The sequence below is a fragment of the Pieris brassicae genome, chromosome 4, assembly GCF_905147105.1.
Source record: "Pieris brassicae chromosome 4, ilPieBrab1.1, whole genome shotgun sequence".
Lineage (NCBI taxonomy): Eukaryota > Metazoa > Arthropoda > Insecta > Lepidoptera > Pieridae > Pieris > Pieris brassicae.
Window position 1 is genome coordinate 15,704,632 of NC_059668.1, and position 17,040 is coordinate 15,721,671.

Consider the following 17,040-nt stretch of genomic DNA (forward strand, 5'->3'; position numbering starts at 1 on the left):
ATAAGGAAGCGATAAACCTAACATATTACTTTCATCTGACATTTTTAGTTCACTCACTTCAGTTAATGATTCTTCTTCGCTTGTCAGACGTGTAATTTCAGCTTTCTTTTCCGTAACTAAGGTATGAATATCCTTATCGCTTTTACTTTCTCTAAGTTCGTGCTGGCGTTGCTTATTGTAGATTTCAATTTTTCTTCTCTCCATAATGACATGTTGAGTATCATTTTCAATAACAGTGTGCTGAGAATTTGTAATCCATTCAATAGAAGAGTCATCTTCGGCTTTTTCTTTATAGCTGTTTGAGTGAGATAAATCTTTAGAATCGTCTTTAGCTGATTCTTCATTTACTACTGGATGAACGTCAACTGTCACAACTTCCTGTTTGAAATGTTTATTTGTATTGTATATATAATAATCATTCTGCATTATTGTTGAAGGAGTAACATAATTTCTATCCAAGCTTTTGGATTTTATTTTGGCTTCAAGCTGATTCTCCACTTTTCTGTCTAAGCTCTTTGACTTAATACTGGAATGAACTTTTTGATACACAACCTTCCCTTCTATCTGCTGCTTTATTTCTTGCTTCTTTGACAAAGTCTTCGGAGACTTAGTCAGGGCTGCAATTTCATCGAATCTGTCTTCTAAGGATTGACTATTTTTATCATCCATGCTTTTGTTAATTTTGTTGTTGGAACTTGCCGTTTTCTGATCTTCGAAGCTTCTACTAATTTTTCCACCTATTTTATTATCTAATTTTTTCGGCGACTTGGCTATGAAAACGTGATCTTCAGCTTTACTACTTATTTTTGTTTCGATTATTATCTTATCCCCTTCTGTTTTAACGACAATTTTATCTTCGGGTGGTGGGAAAGGAGGTAAAGTATCTTTTACTGGACTGATTAAAGTTTTAGTTTGTTTTAAAGCAGCTTCAAACAACATTTGCTGCTTTTCCTTTCGTTTAGCAATTTCAGTATCACTATCTTCCTGAGATTTCGTGCGCTCCTTACTACCTCCCCTTTTCACTTCCATTTTCTCAAGGGATTTAGATTTTTCTTTTGTAGATTTTTTAATAGTCTGCTCAATTTCTTGACTCTTAGCACGAACCATGTCTAATGGTGGAACAGTCAGGAAATCTGGTCTTTCTTTAAGCGATGACGGTAATGATTTTTGCGTTTGCAAAGACTTTACTCTAGTAGCATTTGTATCTAAAGAGCCACATTTATTAAGTTTGCTTGTTAGCTTTTGCTTTTCTTCAGGTTTAGCTTTTATGGTAAACTTTTTCTTATCTTTCCGTTTAATCCTTTCTATATCAGGTACAATCTGATCTTCACTTAAGTCAGAAAGTTTTCGTATACTTCCTCTAGGAGAGTTTAATGACGAAGTAGGTGATCTGGAGGGTGATTTTGATAATGGCGAACGCGATATCGGCGAAGATTTAATTGGAGAACGCGAAGGTGATTTGGCTTGGTACTTTATTTTATTTAAGTCATGTTGTCGCTTAAATGAACGTGGACGTCTCTGCTCAACTAATCCCTCTAACAATTTCATTTCCTCGTTATCAATTGCAACAGACTTTAATTCTGTTTTGGTATCAGAGATATGGTCCTCGTCTTCCTCCTCAATTTTTTCGATGGACTCTTCTTTTACCGTGGTTATTTTTGATATTTTATCTTCGATTAAAGGTTTCTCTTCTAATATATCACCCTCTTCATTTGTATCCTCCATAGTGTCATCTTTTGACGAAAATGCATTCATCGGAGGTAAACGATGCAGTTGAATAACTGGTGTATCTAAGCTTTTCGCTCGCCTATTTGCAGTAGGGGAATCTTGCGTAGCTTTTTGACGCTGCAATGAAAATACTGAACCTTCTGAAAGGTTTAACCGGGCATGAGCAAAAAGAATAGGGGTTCCACCTCCTTTTCGCAGCATAGGAGATATTAATTCGTCGCGAAGACTTTTTTTAATATCCAGCTTAGTGATTTCTTTTTTGATAGGTTGGGTGTTTTCTCCCTTATCTTCTGACAGCGTTGGTGTTGGCATTCCAGTAACTTTTTGTATTTCCATATCGGCTAGATGTTCATCGTCAGATTTTAAAAACTCAGTACTTTCTAAAATTGGCGAAGGAATGTTTTCATTATACTCCCAAGTTGAAGAACTTTCTTTACTTAACTGTTTAATGTCAGGCGCCTTTAAGACTATGTCGTCTTCAGAACTAGGAATCGATATAGATCGTTCTGATATACGCCTCAACTCTGTTGCATTACCAGTTGTATTTTCTAAAATATGAGGTTTATACATTGCCTCTAGTTCCGCTAACTTTCTACACTGAGGAGGAGAACCCTCTATTTCTGTAGAACTCATGGTCTGACCTCTATGCCAAGCTCCCGATGTTATCTTATCATACTCTAATTGTAAAATAGGTTCTAGTTCTTTACGAGATTGAGGTGGTGAAAATTCAAGTTTCGGCGCAGCTTCTGTAGTTCCAAAAACGTCATCAGAGTCTACACTTTCATCATCCGATGAAAAAGATGTAATTCTAATCTTATTACTATTTTTGTTTTTTATTCTTCCACCAGTACCTTTTTTTCCACTACCTCTTAGCTTAATAGCTCTTTTTGGGGGCAATTTGTCAGACTTAGATTTAATATCAGCCCGTAATTTTTCGGAAGCTGAGAGTGGTTTAGGATCCTTACATATTGGAGCTTGAGGTAGATTCCGACCATTTATGGCGAACTTAATATCATGGAAATATTGTTGATCCTGCCTCATGCTATCCGTTTTAGAACTAGTCGCCGAGTCGCTTTCAATTTGACTTAGTTTAGAATTTAATGTTTCTAATAAAGCAGAATCCAGACATTTCGAAATATCCCTTTTTGGACTGGGCAAGTGTTGCATTTTTCCACTTTTATCAACTTCTAACGTTATGGGATCAACCTTTGATAAGTCAATATTTTGGGTGAATAAGAAATCTCTATTCTCCACATCGAGAAATTTCATAGCGTGATCAGCTTGCATACTATTTCTAGGTGATTTTGGAGATTTCGGAGATTTTGGTGACTTCGGTGACTTGGGGGATTTCGGCGACTTTGGCGATTTAGGTGATTTAGGAGACTTTGGTGATCGCGGTGATTTTGGATGATCATGATATCTACATCGTGGAATGGCATTAATTATATGTCGGCCATTTTGTGGCGGTAAAGTTATTATATCAGGCAGCTGCGCTTTATCTTTATTAGGTGATGGTGCAGTACCATTCATAATATGTCTCTTGTGCAAAACATATGGAATGTCATAACTGTCTTCAACTTTCTTTGTGTCATTAAATCCAGCTTTGAATGCATCAAACTCTTTAAAGTAGTTTTTAGGCAAATCAAAGCATGGCCTTTGTTCTGCATATCTTATTGGTAGTTCAAAATGTGATCGTTTTGTGGCAATTGGTGGTGCACTTGGTATTTGTCGAAAAATATAATCTTCGTCGCTAGATTCTGCTGGAGTTAGATCTATGGATTTCTGGTGCATCAATACATGTCGGCGTGAATTGACACTGCTGAATCGAGGTCTATTGGCCAAGCTATTGGGATCACTCTTTGTTCTTTCAACAGTAGGATGTATGTATGGAGCAGCATTATCAGCGAGACGACTACTTGAACTAGTGTCTAGAATGAGTTTTGGGTGATATTCATCAAAGTGTGTTTTAGCCATAAGCTCCTCTTTTAAGTTTTCCTTTCTTATAATATGTGTATGGATCTTTCCCCGCATCGTTTTATCAAACTCTGATTGGAGTATTGGTGCAGTCTCTGATGTCGAAGCAGTCTTTGCTCGACTTTTAGCATATTCGATACTATCCATAGCCGGTAATATCCTCACATTCACATCAGACTCATTAGACGACTCTTTTACAAGATGGCACGGTGGGTTTTCTTTACTCGTTGAACGTGTTAATGATTCTATTTTATCTTTATCAAAACTAAAGATAGTTTCAGACGATCGGCGTCTCTGATAATTTTGTATTTTTACGGTTCTATTATTATCGATTTCTGTGTCTAAACCTGTAATTTTATCGGGCCAAATATGAGTAGTTCTAGGATGATTATCCTCTTCTTCTGTGGATAAGTCATCAAGTTTTTTGGGCGGGCTTAAATCAGAATAGTTGCCATACTGATCCAGTTCAACGTGTTGTAAACTTGCAGAATGCATAGGCGAATGCTCTTTGTGTTTGTTATTACTAGGGAATGTCGAATAAGGTGTAGGAATATGGTAATAGTTGGGTAAAGTAGCAATTTTTGCAATTAAGTTTTCATGGGACTTATCAACGAGAGTTCTCTCGCTATATTCGGGTTTCTCCATACCTACAAATGTGGACTGAGCGTCATAAAATTCTTTACCGGAATCTGGGCTCGACGACGGCGAAATAGGTTCAAAGGGATCGATATAGGCAGCTTGTATACTAGCAATACTACGGCGTCTTAGGCTTACGTCGTCCGCATCGTACAAATTCTTTTTACAATCATAATAATCAGATTTGGAATCTTGACTGGAAGTCCGCGAACCCGACCTGTCAGAGCTTTTACTCTTTATCGTCTCGCGGGACTTTTTACTGTCAGTATGATAAACGCTGTCACGAGATTTCTTACTAGATTCTGCACTACTTTTAGACATTTTAGAATCGTAAATATCGCTTCGAGATTCTTGACTAGATGTTCGAGATCCGAGGACCCTTTTGATCTCTTTATAAAAGTTACCGTCAGAACGCACCGAGAGTTTTTCCCGCGGAAGAACGCGCGGATCGTCCGCGAGAAACGGATCGATAGGTAAATCATTGTCGCTCTTATACTTTAATGCTGCCGCCGTTAAATTGGGTTCCTCAGTTATCGACATCGAGTGATCGTCGTCAGACAAAAGCTCGTTACCCGAATCGAGCGAACACGACCTAGTCCTACCCTCAATAGAACTGTGGCGGATACGAGCGTATCTTCCGGAGCCCTCGTCGTCCGAGCGCTCGATAACTTCGTAGCTGTCGTGCGATATGTCATCCTGCGAGCCGGCTCGGAACGCCGGCAAATCGAGACGCGGATCGCTGATGGCGCCCGGGAAGCTGGACGAGTAAGCTCGACACAGGGAGCCGACGCGAGAGTCGATCGAATTTTGAAAGGAGAGCGCAAAGGCACGAGCGTCGTACCGAGTGACGGGGGAGTCGATGCGGCGCGAACACGCGTCGAGGTCGGCGGCCAGACTGCGCGTGTCGCGCTTGGAGCGGCCGGCCTCATCGAAGCTGAAGTCGCGGAGGTTGCGGCACGAGGCGCTGCGACGACCCAATGCTCTCGGCGGCGTGCCGAACTCGTCGGCCTCCTCCAGTGGCACTGACCCGCCCGATCGCGACGAGCGAACGGACGGGCACGCCGAGTAGATGTTGGTCTGCGACAGCTCGAACTCAAGTCGCTCGGAGGACTCGCTGAAGCTGGAACGATGCTTGGCGCGCACGAAGTCAGGGTAGAGGCTAGAGGGGGGGGAGGCGACGGCATTCTGACCTGCGGGGGGGCGGGCACGAAGCGGCGGAGTGGGAGCGCGCGCGCGGGCCTCGCGACCAAGCTTCCACGGTGTCTCCTGGCATTCCTGAAATATTGTGTATTTTTACTGACTACAAATGGCTTACTACCAGAATAAAATTAACGTATGCAACTTTACTTTCACCGTCATTAAGAAAAACACATTAGACGTACCGACGGTGTCATCGTCCGATGAGGCAGAGGTGAATCCTCCGTAGGATGATGATTGACCTCGGCATGGGTCACTAGTTCGGGACCCTCCTGTAATCCCAGCGCGACCAACAATCAAAATCATAATCTAGTTTAGTATTATGAAAGCAGCTAATTTCCAGAAGAAAAAACATATTCTCGTTCCTTATTAAGTAGGATCCAAACAAGATTTATCAAAATGGTTAAGCGATTCAAACGTATAAGGGTAAAAGCTCGTTGCCACAATGAAATTAATAAGATGCATTAATGTACCACAAGCATTACATGTATATGTTAAAAAACATACATGATCTAAGTGTTTATATAACAAATAGTAATGAATGTTAAATAAATATTTGAACCAATAGAAGTTAAAAGAAAAAAGCACAGAGATGTTACACATGTTGCATTAGATACACAAAAACAAATCAAGACTTTCTTAGAACTGAAAGTGTTATTGAGTTTAAACTTTTGCTGTGTCATGATTATATTACCAATTATAACTATTGATTATTGATGTTATGAAATTGTGAAAAACTAAGTTTAAAGGGAGACAGCAAATATTTGATGCTCTTACGATTTGCTTGCAGTACAGTTTTGTCAGCTGAAATAGAAACAAAAGCTATATGCACTACAATTCTATGTTAACTACTCTAAAGCTAGTATTAAAGATTTTTTGTGGATTATTGAAAGATTTCCTACTTTTACTAAAGATCTATATAATCTACGAATCAGTTAATATCTAGATAACCATGCCTTCTTTTTATGGTAATACAAAATTAATATATGTTAAACAATCTAAAAACAAGTGCAAATTTGGTTAATAAAATAAAATCCAACTTAAGAACTTATTTTCTTTATTTCCCCATTAGTATGAACAATTGTAAATCATTGAACCAAGTCAACTAACTCACATTCAATTTGAAATTTAAACAAATCAGAGTCCTTAAGTGGTAATAAATAACAAACTAATCACGCTAAGTGATAAAAAACTGACCTTGTCCCTCGTGGAAGCAAAGGCGGTAGCTGGAGGCGGCGGGCGAGCGAGAGGGGTGCGGGGTGTGCGGGGAGTGCGGGTGGCCGTGGGCGTGTCCATGTCCGTGGCCGTGTCCGTGGCTGTGTCCGTGTCCGTGCAGGATTGGGGACGAGCCGCTTCGCGTGCAGCTTCCGCGGAATAACCTCGCATCACCAGCGAGGCTTCCAGGTAGTGAGGTTGCTTGTCCCACTCCAGGGAAATCGCTGGAATATTCAGAAGCTTATCAGTACGAGAAGATAGTGGAGTCGCGGGGAAAACATCTTTTAAATTGGCGATCAACGGATTTGAATTCGAATTGAACTGGTCACGCTGTGAAAACTGTCACAATTCAGTAAATTTTTAAAATTCAGTTTTACAGAACAGTTTTCAAAATTTGTTGCTAACTCATATAAAAATAATTAAAATAATGTATGCCTTACAAAATATTTGTGTTTATTCCGTTAAACTTATAAACGTTATTACCTATTTAATAAAATGTATTAATTTCACCAAAAGCATACTGCACAATGTATATTTGTGTAACTACAACAAAGTAAGCAACCATGCATCAAACGATTCTGTTTTTCGTGAGCTAATTAAAATAATAATTTATATGTACTTATGTTGAGAACTTATCTCAACCAAAATGTTAACTAGTGCTGACATTTGATTAAATAGCTGCACTAAGCATAGCAAATAATAGAAAACCATGCTTAATATAGTTTTGGTTGATTCCTTGACTGTCTGAAAGCACGTTTTTCTAAATGTAAAGTTAACACTGAATTTACGACCAGAAAAGCTGTTTTAATAATTTTAAATGAAATTAATTGCTGCCATGAGATTGCTGAATAAATAAATACGTACCATCCGAGCCAGGAGGCAGCGGCAATAGTGGATGTGCCGAGACGCTCGCGTTGAGCGGCGTCGTGTGCGACACGTTAGCCCGTGAGCCGCCCGCAGACCGCGACGCGCGGAACGATCCCGACCTGCGACAGTCGGCGAGAGGATGGTCACTTGCACTAGCTTCTGGTCATCGCGTTACCCCCTCATTCATATTTCGAATTCCAAAAAAAGAATACTACGCCAAGTGGCACAGTCGTCTTACTATAAGCCTTAATTTAACGCTAGTTAGTTTTAAAAACTGAAAATGAACTAATTAACATGATATAGAATTCTTAATAGAAACTGCACTATGAAAATAAAAGGTGCGAGTGCATAATTTGAAATAAAACATCGATTCTAAAGACAAAAGGAGGGGGTAACGTCACAACATATGTGCAGGCTGATGCCAAGCGTCACGATACGATTAACACGAGCGTGGCGCTGTATTCAGAGACAATTATTATTAGAACAAGAACCCTATAGAACCATCCTCCGACCGATTGTCAATGTCGCACGTCGTAAGTTTCGGAAGCGAGTCTCAACGTATACAGCGCATGCTCGTAATTGCTAATCACCACATAACTAAACCGAAGGACTACCTGGCCACCAGTGTGTGTTAATGTGTAAAACATGAAAACATTATATGAGTTAAAATAATAAGTATATATTTGTCTATATTCAGCAACAATGTAAATTTATTGTGCATATAATAATATAAAGAAATTAAGATCAGTTTGTATCAGAAAGTCATATCGACTAATGGTTTGCCGAATATTGTGTATCAGATATGTTTCTGATTTTTTGATACATGATACAATAACTGAAATATGAGTTATTAACTATACAGTGAGTATGGTACTGATGGTCAAGTATAACATTGAATTAGCCTACTTTCTGTGTCCATGCAAATCCCCACATCAACCAAAAGCTAGTGCCTAACCCATGCTTACCGCTTTACATTATACCTACATTAACTACAAAGTGCACACTAAACTACACGATTGTATTATATCATCTATCGCGATATTTATCAAAAAAAAATTCAAATAAACATGTAACAATTTACTAAAACGATAAGTGTCTTAGAATTGCATATTAAGGCATCTGATCTCACCACAATAGTGATTTCATACCTTAAACTTCGAGAAGAGTTATAGAGATTGTCAAAAGCAAATCAAATATTCCTTATTTATTCAAAATAAATCAGTTTAATGAACCTTCAAATAAAGTCATTCGTCTCTTTCTATCAAATTGTGCTTACTGAGGTGAAAAGAGACAGATAAGATAATTAAGTGGGAAGTTTGTTTTAAATATTTTTTTTAATAAAATCGATAGGTTAACCTAACAAATGATAACAGAAAGCTCTAATATATGGGTTGGCCATATAAATAGGAACATGCGATAGGCTGTTAATACAACGGATTTTGGGAATTAATGACGTTGTATAGCCTTGTAAGTGAATAACAAACCTCTGGAATGTTTGCCGCTTCACATAGTTATCTCGAACGAATTCCACAATCTGCTTTTGTGTTTTACCGCTATATCTGTTGATAAATATTAATTCAGTATCATAAATTAAGATCAAAGATAAATGTTGTTTGAATTCCCATTACTTCAAAACGGGTCTGGGGGAAATACTTTTCTATCTATTTCATGGCATTTAAGAACCTCCTGGGTGTCAACGAAGCGAAAACAATTATTAGTTTCGCCAGATATTGTTCCCTTTTGGGAATAATTAGTAATTCTTTGTACAAATAGACGATAAATCTAGGATTTCATATGTAGTAATAATTACCTCAAAATTCGCATGGGCTTTAAAGTAATGTTTCAATTAAAAATGATAGACTTCTATAAATTAAAAGAAGGTAAATCTTTTTTGTAGATGTTAATATATAGTTGGATTGTGTATCACTAATTATTTAGGAAGCGTACACACAATAACATAGTTTACAGAAAAATATATAATAAAAAATATAGCGTACGTTATTGCTATTTTCGTAATAATTCCGGTATTTTCAAATTAGTAACTATAGTCTAATTTTAATTTTTTTTTGTTGTTAACTGTTTTTAAACATTATGACAATTTTTCTTAAGTTTGCCACATAAAAGCTTACCTAAAGGAAGACCCACGTGACAGCACTTTAGTCTTATGCCTGGGCAGTTTCGGAACACTCGAACACCGGAAAAAGCCGTGATTCTCCACACACTTCTTCCAAAAGTTCTTACATTCGTTGCGTCCTTTAAAGAAGAATTCAACTACGTCGCGATAGTGGCCCTGAAAGATTATATAAATATTTGTTTATAGCATAAAACATAAATCAAAGAATTCTTTAAAATAGAGATTTAATCGATGCGTTATTACTATAAACTGTAAATAAAGCTCGCGTCACTGTAAGCTGGTCAAATTCAATTCAAAATACAGGAGGATCAAACAAAATGCAGCTGAAAGCCAGCAGGATCGTTGGAATTTTCTCGTTTCGGTGGCCAAGATACTTTTGGGTCGGAGAGCCAGCGGAGTGAGTCTAAATTCAAATTAAATAATTGTAAAATTTACTTTTAAAAGCGTACAATTGGTAGAGAATGCCACACTTAAAATATCGTTCAAAATGAAAACCTATTTACTCACTTTACGAGCCTATTTCTAAAGTATTTACACTGTATAGCTATCGTTAAATAGAAAAACTTATTTCCTTACATATCCTTCAGGATGCAATTTGATGAGGAACTTTTTCCGTTTAAATGATATCTTCCTGATCTTGGCCCAGCTGAATGTATTGATTTTCGTAAAGTGCTGGAATACTACGATTCCCATGTGCGCTACTGCTATATTCAATGGTACACCTTCATGATCCTTTGCCGCATGCATTTTGATACCTTAAATGAAAAAGGAATTATGAAAAACATATTCGTTATTATAATAATATTAGTTTTAAAAATAATATACCGCATTTCGGTATAATCATAATAAATATTGTAAACATAATGCTTAGTTCGTTAGAGAAGACCTACCCTCCAGAACTACTACAAGGTATCATGACATATGTATCTTTTCCTTAGAAGCGTCCCCAAATCTAAAAATAATATTGTACAAAACGGACAAAAAAAAACTATTTTTATCATACATAACATAAAAATATTTTTGCTTTCACTGATAAGATAAGGAATAAGAGATCTTTTAAACATTCTAAAAGGAAAGATATATTGATCCTGAAACTAACTAATAAAATGGAGAATATCATACACGCAGAAGTTGATAAAGGGCAACAGTAAATATCTCACATTGGAAGACTTTACGGAAAATAATACGCGATGAACACGCAGAAATGTGTATTTTCTCAGTGAAAGCTTACAGAAGTCATTAATTATAATTCTCGTATGACGTCTACGTAGTCCTTGCTCATTTCAGTCTTCTTTCCATGCCACGGGTAAGCGCATAAATCAAAACGCGTTTATTACAATATACTGTGTTTTGTCAACCTGTGATCAGAGTAAAGCCGATATACTCATTGAATTGAACTAAATAAAAAACCAAATAATTAATAAAAGACAATATACACGTAGTAGCCAAAAGAGCTACTAACTATTAACTATTACGTAGTTACACATAATTATGAAAATGACCTGACGATTATAACCACAGCCAAATAGAAGGTAAAAAAAATATTTAAATTGTTATAATTAAAATAAACAAATTAATTACAACATTCACAGGTCACAAACACAAGCTTAGTATTAACTAAGTACCAAATACCGGGGATTTGAGATTGTGAATAATTTATCGACGTCGTAAACAAAGAGTGAGACTTTTACGACGGTACTTTAGCGCCTTATATCTAGTATAGGTTAACTGTACGTGGATATCACATAAAGTTGGGAAAGGAAGGAGCAGATTTACACCACCCCCCCCCCCCCCCTTTCTTAGCAGTAAAAGAAAGCAAAGCTTTCAAAAATAATATTACATAAACATATTAATTTTCTGTAGGGATCCTCGAAAATGCATTTCGTTTTCAAGCATAGACAATGTGTGGGTAATATGTGTAAAAAAGTAAATAATTACTGTTGACGTAATCACCAATATAGTGATTACGTAATACTTAAACGGCCCTTTAACAGAAAGAGATATTTACAAAACTAGCCAGTATCATTTACTTTTTTTTTTTTTTTAAATAAAATAGGGGGCAAACGGGCAGGAGGCTCACCTGATGTTAAGTGATACCGCCGCCCATGGACACTCTCAATGCCAGAGGGCTCGCGAGTGCGTTGCCGGCCTTTTAAGAATTTGTACGCTCTTTTCTTGAAGGACCCTAAGTCGAATTAGTTCGGAAATACTGCTGGACACACTGTGTTACATTTGTTTTTAATAAAACAATAAAAGAGGCATTATGTACTTGGCTTGTAATAAATTTGCAGGGTTAATTTTAGTCCAAAGGTACATATATATTTTCAAAACCGAGGTACGTAACTAATTAGAGTTGATTATAATAACAACTTATTTTGTTAATATTTTTTCACATTGATACTGTTATGAAATAGTAACCAACAGAGGCTAAACATTATAAATATTTGTTTAATACGATAATTTACAACTACATATTCATACAAAAGGAGACACACTCAAAAATGACTAATGAAAAGTGATTTCACTTTGCCTGCTCTCATATCTAAGCATTTCCTATATGAAAAAGCACCAGAACAGTGTTAGTCTAGTGGATTCAGTGTGCGAATCTCATCTGAGGTCGCAGTTTTGAACCCCGGCTGTCCACCAATAGATTTACAATCTATGTGCGCATTTATGTGTACAGTGGAGAAAAATATAAAAATATTCGATGTCGTTTCGGCTATTAGAAAAAAAAATGATCACGAAACATATATCTTATGAGTTTGTAGCGCCACTGGTTCTTCTAAGTGAAAAAGTTCAACACATTGCCATCCTGGGAGCATATTATGACATTAAGTTGACTTGACTTAATTCACATTATTATTGTCACTACACAATTATACTTGTTGTCTTTCATAAAACTTTGGAAAACACCATCAAAGTTGTGGTTTGCCGACGCCATATTGACAGTTACAAGAGTTTCGTTTCGTGTTTGAGAGTGGCAAAAGTGGAATAAAATTTAAATTAACAGTCAACAGGCAAGTAATGAAACGTCACCGATCCAAGTCATTTGCCTAGCTGTTTGATCAACTGGCTGGTTTTCAGGCCGCTAGTTAAACGGCTAGGCTGTTAATTGAATGGCTAATTAAGCTAGTTGGCTGCGACATATAGATAAAGTACGTTTATGATTCACTCACCGTATAGTTCACATCTCCGGGCTGTCTCTAGTAAATTAAGGTCGGCTTCAGCGGGACTCTGGCCACTGTAATATTGCGATAAAGCGATTATTATAAAACAATAGCGGAGCAAGTGAATTCAATTAAGAGTTTTGCATAACGTTTTGGAGAATATGGGGTTGTAAAAACATATTTAACTTTTAACTATTTCCGAGTAAAGCGTCTTCGATTTGTTGATTTTGTAATTTTAACGTTTTAGAACAGGATTCAAGTGTCGATGTACTTTTATCTATGATGTTAAACAATAATAAAATGATTTAACAATGATAAATTAAATCAAATCTTGACAGGAGTCATATTCAAGCCGAAAGCCTATCAACATATTGTAACTCCAGATATGCATGTATAATTCTTCTGTGCGAGTGTTCGTAACTTCTCATAAACGACTGGACCAATTTTAATGAGATTTAAAAAAAAAAGAAATATATTAAAGTTTTTAATTGCATATTTGATTAAATATTTGTATTCATTAATCTAGCTTATTGTATTTTTTATATTATTATTTATTTTATCTTTTATAATTGTAAATGTAAATGTTTTCCTTTAAATGTTGTGCACACTTGTCTTTGACTCCATAAATCGGAGCCGTTAGTATCTACGTATAAAAATACATTAACCAAAAGCGTTACTCTCTGAGGTGAGCACTCTCAAAAAAAATTGGTCTGTCGTGTTAACATTCTCAATAACAGCAAAAGCAATTTTTAAGAGCTTTATAAAAATCTACCACTATCAATAGTTATAGGGCCTAAATGAACTGTTATGTGTTAATAATGGAATATATTTTACATTTATTTCTCTAATATTTACAAAAACTTACATATGTTTCTTGTGGTTTTCGCATATTCTCCTCTCGGACTCAGGGTCCTGTCCGGTAAAAAACTTATAACCGCTAAGATACGTGTGATCCGGATAATCTTCGGGAACGAAATCACCACACTCCGCTGCAATAAATAAATAACGTTAGGATAAAATATATAAACCAGAATTATTTGGAAACAAGTTCCACTAATAAAATAACATGCATATAAGAACTTTGAAGTTGAACCACTTAACGGGACATTTTCAATGTTTTTTTTTATGTAATAGCAGGCAAACGGGCAAGAGGCTCACCTGATGTTAAGCGATACCGCCGCCCATGGACACTCACCCCAAGACGATATACGCTTTATGATTTAGGACCAGGACCCAAAGCACAAAAACACGGAATTAATTGTATTCGTGTTTTTTATTGATATTTATGCTATCTTGGTCAAACCAATACTTCCAATAGTCATGACTCAATATGTTTTTAGACAAGACCATAATATTTTGGCTGACAACAACACTTTCAAAGCGTTCTATTTCACTTAAAGATAATGACGAGAGGGAGCAGCAGATGGGGCTGTTGGGTTTAAGTGGGTCAAACCACACTTCCGACACTTTATACCGTTGCCCCGGCTGCCCCGGGGTCCCTAAATTGATTTCCCAACAATAAATTTAAAAAAAAGATGTAATATTCTATGAGGTCTCAGTAAAGAGACATTTTATAAAATTAAGTACATATATACGTATTATGTTATATTGCTTTAAAGAGCACAAATAAGGTATTTTCTTGTTTTCGATAATCCGAATATCGCTCGACTTAAGGAAAACGTATTTTAACGCAACCAAACAATAGTATTCAGCAAAGGTATGATTCATTGCTATTGTTCTTCTCAGTATTAACATTTTTAAACGAGATATGTAAAGTAGGTTTATAAGTAAAATAAACATACCTTATGTTTATTTCAGGACTCGAAGTGAAATTGTATTTTAAGCAAGCAAACCTTTTTATAAATACTAAACCTGTTTAACTAAAGTATTCATTTGTTAGTTCAACTTATTTTTAAAGAAAACCCTTCTTTAACGGATTGAAGCTATGTATATTACTTATTAACTTATAATTATTTTACATATTTTTCCCGACGTTTCGCGTGCTTTACAGCGTGCGTGGTCACGGTGACTTAGCGTTTTCTTTAAATGTGTAAAAGTTATGTTAATAAAAGACAATACTATCAACTTATTTTTTCAGTCATATTGTTAAATTTGTGATGAATCAGTGAATTCAAAACTATACTTAAATAAATATCTGTTACCATCTAGTATAGCTAGTATTTATTTTAAGTTTTTTTTGCTAATTAATTATGCACTTCTTATACTTTACCCTATGTAAGTGTTTCTTTTTTTATTGTTCCATATTAGGGTTGCCTAGAAGGAATCGCTTGTTAGCGATAAGACCGCCCGTTGCCTAATAACTTATGTAACCTGCATGTAACCTTTTTTATATGTATGATTTTGTATATTAATGTGTAGTGAAGTGTAAATAAATAAATATTTCTTAAGATGTCTCTATTTTACTACAAAATAAAAGTTTTAGGCAACAAAGACTGTTAGTTTATATTACACGAACTAAGGTAATGAGAAATTGTGAACGATGCCCGCTACGTACTTAATTAATTCAAGCTGGGCGCTGCGTTCAATTATGGATCTATTTTCTGGCTTCCGAAATTGAAAGATGCATATTAAATACACTGAACTACCAATTAATTCTGGTGCGAAATGTATAACTAGACGCGAACTGTAAATCATGTATATACATTCAAAATTAATGAAGATTTCAATTTTTAATTTTTCGAATATAAAAAATTAAGTATATCTTCCATCAATACTACTATCTGAATTAGTTATAAAAGGAAATAGGAGTATATACCACATTCCTTAAATCTTTTTAGTGCATTTAAATATATTTTCGTAAGGTCGTAACTGTTGGTTTATAAGACTCGACCCACACCAGAGGCTCTGCTAATCAGAGATTGGGTAAGCAATACCCACTAAAACCAACTCGAGTAACCCGAGGAAGATTAGGAACTCCTACAAGGCCGTGTTAGAGAAGGTCGCTCTCGCAGGTTAAAATAACCATAAAATGCAACTGTAAAAACAAAGTATACGTGAAATTCGTAAAAGCTACTTGCATACTAAACTCTACATTAATTACAGTGCAACGGACAGAATGTAAGGGCGTGAGCTTAAAAATAAACATGTTTTTACATTGTTTAGAGCTTTTGTCTAGTTAGTGGTTTCATGGTTCACCCAACTTTTATTCTCGAGCTCTGTAATAATACTGCTGCGGTACTATGGTGAGCTAGCTTACTGAAAGTCACTAAAATTATTTCTACATGTCAAATTACAATCGAAACTAATAAAGGAATGTTAATAACGCGTAATACGGCATAATACGTAATATTTTTTTTCAGTGGGGCCTTTTAGGACTGGCTCAATTTCCATTCTGTTTCGAGATCATTTGTTGTTTAAGTAGCCTTCTGTGTCTGACAAACGACGTAGACTTTGAGCTCTGAGGGATACCAGTTCCCTCACGATGTTTTCGTTCACCCGAAGAGCATGTGTTAAATGCGCACATAGACAGAAATACAAAAGGTGCAAAGCCGGGCATCGAACCTACAACCTTCGAAATAAGAGTCGCACACTTAAGCCACTTAGCCATCGCTGCTGTTTTGCGTACGAGCTTGTTAGAATAATTTTTATTTTGATAAACAAATATATGTTAACATTTTATGGTTCATGCTGACTCAGCCACTACGTATCTGAATACAAAATAAAATAAACAGCAAAGTGCTTGCTTTGAGGCATGTGACTAACAATGTGTAACTTTGCAATTGCTTTAACAATTGACTATCAACTATAATATGAATGGGAAAACACTATTTTTATTATTATTATTATTGTGTATAACAACCATTCTAGATCTATAAATTGAGCGAAACCAAGGCTTGTAACGTTAGGTTTATACGTCGTACAATTATCGTCATTAATCAAATCATAATCACCGTACGTACGTATTCTTCTCGTGGCTTTAGACAATCAGGGAGAAATCTAGGTCAAAAAATTCAAACATCAAAAAACAGGTGAATTATACGAGCTACGTATGAACAAATGATTTACAAAAATAAATCATATAAAGTTATAATTTGTTCATGTAATGACGTAAGCGTTGTTGGATAGGCCATGGTCAAAGTAAGCATTTATAGCAATGTATAC

General features: G+C 36.1%; 1 protein-coding gene across 4 annotated transcripts in view; it reads right to left on the reverse strand.

Moving 5' to 3' along the window:
• LOC123708466 (FERM, ARHGEF and pleckstrin domain-containing protein 2) overlaps nucleotides 1–17,040 on the reverse strand; it is a 58,057-nt gene that overhangs the window by 17,381 nt on the left and 23,636 nt on the right. Inside the window, exons 6-15 of one of the 4 annotated variants that reach the window (XM_045659183.1) lie at nucleotides 13,784–13,907; nucleotides 12,928–12,992; nucleotides 10,328–10,506; nucleotides 9,747–9,907; nucleotides 9,102–9,176; nucleotides 7,615–7,736; nucleotides 6,733–6,974; nucleotides 6,313–6,339; nucleotides 5,721–5,807; nucleotides 5,529–5,613 (exon numbers count right to left, since the gene is read on the reverse strand). In XM_045659183.1, coding sequence (XP_045515139.1) covers nucleotides 5,529–5,613; nucleotides 5,721–5,807; nucleotides 6,313–6,339; nucleotides 6,733–6,974; nucleotides 7,615–7,736; nucleotides 9,102–9,176; nucleotides 9,747–9,907; nucleotides 10,328–10,506; nucleotides 12,928–12,992; nucleotides 13,784–13,907 — 1,167 coding nt within the window. The remainder of the gene's footprint in view (nucleotides 1–5,528; nucleotides 5,614–5,720; nucleotides 5,808–6,312; nucleotides 6,340–6,732; nucleotides 6,975–7,614; nucleotides 7,737–9,101; nucleotides 9,177–9,746; nucleotides 9,908–10,327; nucleotides 10,507–12,927; nucleotides 12,993–13,783; nucleotides 13,908–17,040) is intronic. The other 3 variants (XR_006753607.1, XM_045659184.1, XR_006753608.1) reach the window with 3 other exon arrangements.